Genomic DNA, 8986 nt, shown 5'->3' with positions numbered 1-8986 from the left:
AGTTGACCACTGTCCCTTTCCTGAAGGAGAATACGAAGACATGTTATAATTCACAATGGAGTAGTTGACAACTGTCCCTTTCCTGGAGGAGAATAAGAAGACATGTTAGACTGTAACATGGTGGAGTTGACCATGTTATACTGCATAATGGTGGAGTTGACCATGTTATACTGTATAATAGTCGAGTTGACAACTGTCCCTTTCCTGTAGGAGAATATGAAGACATGTCAGACTGCATAATGGTGGAGTTAATCACTGTGCCATTCCTATGGGAGAATACCAAGACATGTTAGACGGCACGATGGAGCTGTCCCTTTCATGGAGAACACTAAAACATGTTATAGTGTACGATGGTGGAGTTGACCATGTTATACTGCATAATGGTCGAATTGACCACTGTCTCTTTCCCGTGGAAGAATATTAAGACAAGTTAGACTCTGCATTCGGCACATCAGGATGGTGGAGTTGACCACTGTCCCTTTCCTGTAGGAGAGTATGAGGACATGTAGACTGCACGATGGAGCTGACAACTGTCACTTTCCTGGAAAAAATTAGGACATGTTATAATGCACGATGGAGCTGACAACTGTCCCTTTCCTGTAGAGCACTAAAACATGTTAGACTTCACGATGGAGTTGACCATGTTATAGTGCATGCATGTTGGAGTTGACCACTATCCCTTTCCTGTGGAAGAATATTAAGACATGTTAGACTGCATGATGGCGCTGACAACTGTCCCTTTCCTGTAGAAAACTAAAACATGTTAGACTTCACGATGGAGCTGACAACGGTCCCTATCCTGGAACAATACGAAAACATGTTAGACTGCATAATGAAGTTGACCACCAAACAAATGTAAATGTTAAAAATAAAATGTATCAGTTACACAATATTTGCTGAACAAATAACACGCTTTTGTACGCCTGTACAACCTGCCTGCCTGTCCTATCTCTCTATTCTAAGATGCTGGTTACACCCATGTGGATATTTATCAAACGCATATATTTTTATATGGATAAAAATAAAAACTTGTTTTGACTTTTGAAATGTACAATCTAAAACTCTGTTTATGTGTAAAAGACAGGCCAAAACCAATATGTTTTCAAAAATATCCACATTTATACGTATAGTACGTGTAAGCAGCTTCTAAGCCCCCTCTGGCCTGACCGTAGTGAGGGGTGGACTGCATACTACAACATCCCCCTGCCTCACCGTATAGTGGCCTAGCCCACGCCCCATGTACATACCAGCCACTGACCATTAGCTCAGGCCTGACGGTGGTGAGGGGTGGACTGCTGCATACTACAACATCCCCCTACCTCACCGTATAGCCCACGCCCCATGTACATACCCGCCACTGACCATTAGCTCAGGACACTAACCCCCTATATTCATCCTCGGAGGAGTTTAACTATCCGAGCCGCACAATTGATGTTCCACCAGCGCGTCTAAGAGAACAAAGTGTGTAAAACCAGACGATGGGTAATGCACTACGGCGCCTTGATTAGTTCTATCAGGTGGTAAACTTCCTGTCTGATTTACTGTTTGTTGGTGGTGGCGGCCCATCCTCGTTTTGCACGTCGGGCCCCCCCCACTGCGAGTGTACAAACATGCACATACACACGCACACACACACACGCACACACACACACACACACACATAGAGAGAGCCGTAAAGCCAATAAAGCATTGTGCTGCGATGAAATTGATTAGCACAATAAATAGGCTCGTGAATCATCGTCTTTCATTTGCATTTAAATGTCCACCTCAGTCAGTGCGGAGAGCAGACAGTGCACAGTGCACTCTGGAGGGGAGAGGAGGGCAGGGGAGGGGAGGAGAAGGGAGAGGTGCAGGGCTGGACTGGGGGAGAAATAGGACCCGGGCACTTTTGGGTTACAGGGGGCCCGTCATAATTAGCGGCGCAAAATTGACTCACCGGTGGGCCCTGCACCCTTGTGAGCCCCTATTATCAGAAATGTTAAGAAAAACAATATACATTTCTGAAAATAGGTGCCTACGAGGGTGCAGGGCCTTCTGGGAAATGCCCGCTATGCCAGATGGCCATTCCAGCCATGGAGAGTGAGAATGCTCTGGCCTGGGTGCGAGAGTGTGGAGGATGAGGATGAGGTGGGAGGTGGACGGAAGAGGGAGATGTGCAAGCGGAGTCCCCCCCACCCCCCCCCCCATTGGATCCACCACCATGGATGCAAACTGTCATAGAGCATAAAGTATGAAGTAATTCAACATGCAATTACTTACTATACGTATGCTCATACCTATTTCACACTGATTCGAAATGTTCATAAGCCAGTGGTCCAAAAAAACAAAACTTATTTATGAAAGAAAACAAACAGCCATCCAGCACCCCATACTATTTCTAAAATAAGCCGCTTCCCATCTCCATATTGCTGTGTTCTTATTAGCTGCTCGGGCAGGAGCCCATAAACGGCTTTCATTGAAAGAAATTTGTTATCTGTGGGGCAGTGTAAACTAGTCTCTGGGCTGCAATGAAAACAGAATGCCATTTCCACTAAAACTCTCAAGGTCACTTCAGTGAGTTGGGCTGGTGGTCAGGGCCGTAACCAGACATTTTCAAATACCGTGGTAAAATACTGGGCTGTATAGTGTACATTTAGAATGCATCAAATACTTAAGTCAAACTCTAAAGCCTTGAGGATAAATGGGGGTGTTGTATACAGACTGAATTGATTATTGCTGATCATGTATCAATTTTCATCATACTGTAGATACATTTTACATTACAGAAAGAGAATACAGAGGACATGACCTCTGTGTCCTCAATGGTAGTTACGGCCATGCTGGTGGTGTAATCACCACACAAAGCAGGCAGCAGTGGCCAGTGGGTGCAGTGTGGCAAAGGTGGCTGTACCGTACACAGGTGATAAAAAATAAATAAAAAGAATATAAGTACTGTAAAACAAGAGATGGGAGTAAGTGAAGTATAGTAAAATATCTAAGTGGTGGCTTAACTGTGAATTTGAGAATTAGAGAACGCTTTTGCAAAGAGGTTAGTTTAGGTGCATGCATTGGGAATAGACACAACACTAACGTAGTCATAACACACGGGCCGCCTGACTTGTGGGTTCTTGGGCCTACATAAAGGGTCAGAGGTCAGATGCAGAGAAGATTCACTTGGGGCACAGACCAAGGGTACATTCCAATAGGCAACCTTGCGTCCTCCACTTGGACTTGTGGCCTCACGTTTTGCTGATGCCCCTCCTCCGTGGAGAAAACAATTACAGTTTTTCTCGATTGCCTACACACAATTTTCGGAATCGGTCTTCGAATTCTCAAAACTCTACACACAAATCTCCAAACCTCACACACAACGGGCAAAACTCTTCACTACCTCTGAAAAATGCACGTCTTGTCTCAAAACAATGTACTCTCTTCTAAAAACCTCATTTTGTCGTCAAATGACACACACAGACAGTCACTACAATACACATTTGCAGACCCATTAAAACACTGTTGGGCACAGGGTAAAACTAATTTCTCCCAGTAACTTGGGCTTTTTTTGTATCTGGAATTGCATGTACTGTGACAGATAAATTGGACAAACATCCTCCCACAACACACAAACAAAACAGAAAGATTTTTAATCTTTTTTTTCACAAGAATAACACAAAGAATACGAAAAGAGGGTATATTTTCTGTAGTAAAATAACTGAAATATTTGTTTTTTAGACTCGTGAGTACACAGACGTGTATATATTTTACATATTTTTATAAATATATAAAAAAAAAATTGCACTAATGTATTGTAAAAATATAGGGTAACCCACATGAAAGGTAGGTCTTTGTAAAACCTTATTTTTGAGTTCAAAAACGAAACAAACTGGTTTTTCTTTCCCCCTCCTTGCATCCACTAATTTTTCCAATCAAGATGACAATGCAATGTGTGTCCCTTATTTATGGGGGATGATTTTCAGAATTGTAAACCGTATTGAAGAGAGTTTTTGCCCATGTGAATGAGGAAGTGAACATAGTTGCAGTTGATTGTCCAGAAGTGTTTGTGAATGACATGGTGTTCCATGAGAAAACCCAGTGTTTTTTCTTATGAAAATTGATGTGTAATCCAGAGAATTGTGTTAATGGTGTGAAAAGAGTTGGTGTTGATATAAAAACTGGAATTTGAGTGTTAAGTAGGAATTGTGTTTAGTGTTCAGTGACATTGGTTAGGGGAGTTGGGAAATGGGTGAGATGTTCCGAAAATTGTGTGTGAAGTACCAGAACTTGTGTGGAGGCAATCGAGAAAAACTGTAAGTTTCCCTACTGTCAGCGTAGCCAAAACAACTTTTGGGGGACTATTCTTCAACAGTCCCCCCAGAGGACAAATTTCATGCCAAATGTATATAGACAGTGTCATAATTACAAGCTAGGAATCAAGGTAACATGTCTATCAAGTGTACTTTTTCCAATATTGCATCTAGTCAGAATTCTGCTATTTTTGACTTTTGACCAATTAGGGGTACTCTGTCAGGTGGGGGGCCCTAGGCTGCAGTCATATCTAGTTTGTGCATTACGTAATCCGTCCCTGCCCAGGTGTGTCTTGTGTGGCATTGGCGTGTGATGCCGCTGACGTACCTTCCAAATTTGGTGACGAGGATGCCCACCATGAGCGAGCCGAGGAGCCCCCCGATGGCGAAGACGGAGACGGTCAGGGAGTACATGAGGGTCAGGGAGTCCCCATTCAGCCCCGAGCCATTACGACGCACCACCGTCTGGTTGTAGAAGTCCTTTATGTACTGAGAGATGAGAGAGAGACGAGAGAGAGAGGGGGAGAGGGAGAGAGAGAGAGAGAGAGAGAGAGAGGAAACAACCCGCCTCATTACGCAACGTGTAGTTATAAAATGATAAAATGTATGGTTTTTTTTCACTCCTCAAAGATATATGAAAACGTGTGCTGTGTGTTGTGTGTGTGTGGTGTGTGTGTGTGTGTGTGTGTGTGTGTTGTGAGGTGTGTGTGGTGTGTGTGTGTGTGTTGTGTGTGTGTGTGTGAAAGAGGTGGACGAAGGGCAAGGAGAGAGAGAGAGAGAGAGAGAGAGAGAGAGAGAGTAAGAGAGTAAGAGAGAGAAAGGGAATGCAGAGGAAAGGAGTGAGGGGGGGAAAGGCAAGAGAGATAGACAATGAGACAGCAAGAGATAGAGATAGAGAGAGAGAGTCAGAGAGAGAGAGAGAGAGAGGGAGAGAGGGGAAAGGCAAGAGAGATAGACAATGAGACAGCAAGAGATAGAGAGAGAGAGTCAGAGAGAGAGAGAGAGGTGGGGGCAGAGAGAATGTGTATGAAAAACAGAAAGGTGAGGGAAAACAGAGAGAGACGGGCAATGGTGGGGATGAAAGAGTAAAAGAGAGAGAGAGAGACAGAGAATGAGAGAGAGAATGAATAAGGATAATCCAATAGTATTTGAGAAAAGAAGAGAGAGAGAGAGAAAGAGAAGATAGAGAGAGGAGAGAAAGAAGAGAGCGAGGAGAGGAGAGAGAGATCTGAGAAGAGAGAGAGATGAGAGAAGAGATCGAAGAATCTTCGAAGAAACAATCTAGCTTCGAAAACCACTGCTCAATGATTATGACACTCGGGGGACCGTCTACACTCCACTTAGAGGAGCGAGAGAAAAGAAAAGAAAAGAGAAGAAAAAAATAAACAGAAAAGAGGAGAGTAAACAGGAGGACTGGCATGTGGAGCAGCATGGCATTTTACAGAAACAAACTATCAGGAGGCAGCCGACAGGCAGCAGCACACACAAAAAACAGAACAACAGATGAAAATTGCTTCCAAATTGAGGAACATCTTGCCCGATTGTGACTACTGTGCACTCCCAAAACAACCACCATAAGCATCATCATCATTCATCCACACATTAAACACTGATTTACAAACACAATGATTTTTCCTAAACGTATAAGACAGCGGAGGCATCACACACACCAAACGGTGGATAAAAAGGAAGGGGGGAGGTGGGCTAAACAACGAAAAAAAATACCCGAAAAAATAATAAAACGGTGAGTGAGCTTTGACAACAAAGCCCAAAACCCTTTTTTCCCTCTCTCCGCTTTTGAGAGCAGCACCAAAAAAGTAGTTTAGTGCGCTGCTCTGCTCTGACTCCTGCTGTGTGTTTGTGAAATGAGAGCTTGCTTCCATCTTGGCTGCCATCAGCTTGCCTCCCTCTCCCAACCCGCGCGGGGTCCTATTAGGCAGCTGGAACCACAGCCAGACCAAAGACCAAACACACACGTCACTCCACTCATGTGACACCCACTAATCAACTTCCATTACATACCCTCACCTGCCTCTCTCTCTCCTCGCTCATCGCAGCCTCACTCTCGCTCCCTCCTCCTCTCTCTCATCTCTCTCGCTCTCTTTCTTTCTCCGGTGTGTCCCCCTCTCTCTGTCTCCTCCCTCTCTCTCTCTCTCTCCTCACCCTACTCCTCCTCTCCCATCAATCAAAACCCTCCTCCCTCGTCTCCTCTCACTCAATCACTCTCTCATCTCCAACACTACTCTTCATCCATACCAGACCAACTCATCAGTAGAAGAGCCACCCTACATTCCTCCGCACCCCCCGCCAATCTCCCCGTCATCTCCAAATTCCTACTTCTCTCATCACCTCCCCACACGCACCGACTCCCCCCCCCTACCCTCCCCACTCCCACCCCTCTCTTCCTCTCCCTCTCACACCTCTCCTTCCCTCATCCCAACTCCTCTCGTCCCCCTTCGCTCCTCCTGATCCCCACTCGCCCTCCCTCTCCCTCTCTCTCCCCTTCTCTCTACTCACTCTCTCACTCTCTCCCCTCCAATCCCTCCCTTCCCCTCTCCACTCCCTCTATTAGCTCTCTCTCTCTCCTCTCCTCCTCCAGTGTCCCCCCTCTCCTCTTCTCTCTGCTGGTCATCTCCTCTCCCTCTCTCTCTCCTCATCCTCCTCTTTCTCTCTCTGTCTCTCTCTCATTTCGTTCCTTCCCCCCCCGCTCCTCGTGTCCCTATGCCCCAAGCCGCCCCTCTTTCTCCCCTCTTTTTTCTCTGTCTCTTTCCGGTCTTTCTGTCTCCTCTCATTCTGTCTCCCCTTCTGTCTCTTCACTTCTTTCTGTCCTCTCTTCTTCTGCTCCTCCTCTGTCTCCTCTCCTTCTGTCTCTCCTCTCCTCTCTCTCCCTTCTCTCTCTCCCCTCTCTTTCTGTCTCTTTCTTCTGTCTCCTCTTCTTCCTCCCTCTCCTCCTCTCCTCCCTTCTCCTCCATCTCTGTTCTGTCTCTTTTCTGTTCCTCTCCTTTCTGTACTCTGTCACTCTTCTCCTCTCTTTCTTCTGTCTTTTCGTGTCCTCTTCTGCCTGGTTCTGTCCACTTTCCTGTTCTGTCTCTTCTCACCCTGTCCTGGTCTCTTCTACCTCTCTTCTCTCTCCCTCCCTCTCTGTCTCTCTTCTCCATTTTCCTGTCTCTTCTCTCTTCTGTCTCTTCTTCCTCTTCTGTCCTCATCTTCCCAGTCCTCTGTCTGTTCTCTTCCTCCTCTTCCCTCTCCCCTCTCCTCTCTTCTGTCTCTTCTCTCCCTCCCACTTCGGTCTCTCTCTGTCCTCATTTTCATCTCCTCTCTGTCTCTTCTCCTCTCTCCCTCCTCTCTCTCTTCTCCTCTTCTCGTCTCTCCTTCTTCCCTTCTCCTTCTCTCTGTTTTCTAATTTCTTTTCTTTCCTGTCTCTTCCGTACTTCTTCTCTTCTCCCTTCTGTCTCCGACCCTCTCTCTCTCTTCTCTCCCTCACCTCTCCCTCCCATCTGCTTTCGTCTTCCTCTCTGTCTGTCTCTTCTGTCCTGTCTCCTCTTCCTCTTCTCCCTCTCTCTCTCTGTCTCTTCTCTCTCTCTTCTCTCCCCATTCGTGTTCTGTCTCTTCCCCATCCTGTCTCTTCTTTTCTGTCTCTCCCTCCTCTATCTTTCCTAGTCTCTCTCAGTCTCGTTCTGTCTCTATCTCTCTTATTCTGTCTCTCTTTCTGTCTCCTCGTCTTCTTCCACTCTGCTCCCCCTTACGCTGTCTCTCTCCCTCTCCCTCTCTCTCTCTTTCTTTCTCCTCGTGTCCCTATGTGCCCCCCCGTTCTTTCGTCTTCTCTTCCTCTCCCGGCTCTCAGTCCTTCTCTTTTCTTATCCTCCTCAATTCCCTATCCCCCCACCCCCCCCCCCCTCCCACTTCACTCTGCACCCATTCTCAGCACTCTCCTCTTCCTTGCAGACCACACACAAATCTTACAAAAATCTTCATTTATTTCCTGCCACTCTCTTGCCCCTCTCTCTCGCACACTCATTCTTGACTGTACTCTTCTCATGCTCTCTAAAGTCTCATACTAACTTGACAGAGACTCATTCCTCCCAACACGAATCACTCAAAACTTACCAGGATTGTAATTTGTATAACTAATTACAGTATACTTTTATTATGAATGGAAATATTCTTATTGTCCATGTCCGATAGCTTTTAACTTTAAAACACTTCTTTTCACTGATCTAATTCCCTGCCTTAGTATACCCAGCCGCCCCCTCCGTCTTCTAGAATAGCATGTTACTTAAGCATACTACAGATCCCCAAAGAACTCTGTGTTTTAAAATGATGCTGTATGAAATGTTCAAGTAAAATTCTAGAAGACCTAGGGGAACATCCTTACACCTCAAAAGGTGGGTTGCACCAACATATCTTAACTTAAACTTAGTTTAGGCCTAAACTGAATTAAGTAAATCCATGTTCAAACAGGGTTTAAATTAATCTGAGATTACAGTCTATGAGATCAGCAAACATGCCTCTGATTACTGAACAACAATGTCCTGAAACAACCCCGGGCTGAGATTAAAGGTTGGTCCAAGTTCCCAGCTGATAGGTGGAGATGGATACAACAGAGGCCTTAACCAAAACGGCATGAGACAATTTCACCTGAATGAAAAGGATCACAGGACCAGCACCGCATTCATTAAAAAAGTTACATAACTGACTGAAATAGA

General features: G+C 45.5%; 1 protein-coding gene across 1 annotated transcript in view; it reads right to left on the bottom strand.

The window, feature by feature from the left end:
• Positions 1 to 8986, bottom strand: part of slc2a15a (solute carrier family 2 member 15a) — a 52757-nt gene that overhangs the window by 31609 nt on the left and 12162 nt on the right. Inside the window, exons 3-4 of the mRNA XM_063191297.1 lie at positions 4609 to 4769; positions 451 to 483 (exon numbers count right to left, since the gene is read on the bottom strand). Of these exons, the coding sequence (XP_063047367.1) occupies positions 451 to 483; positions 4609 to 4769 (194 nt within the window). The remainder of the gene's footprint in view (positions 1 to 450; positions 484 to 4608; positions 4770 to 8986) is intronic.

This window comes from Engraulis encrasicolus, chromosome 24 (assembly GCF_034702125.1).
Source record: "Engraulis encrasicolus isolate BLACKSEA-1 chromosome 24, IST_EnEncr_1.0, whole genome shotgun sequence".
In the NCBI taxonomy this organism is placed as follows: Eukaryota; Metazoa; Chordata; class Actinopteri; order Clupeiformes; family Engraulidae; genus Engraulis; species Engraulis encrasicolus.
This window is presented reverse-complemented; position numbering and strand designations above follow the sequence as displayed.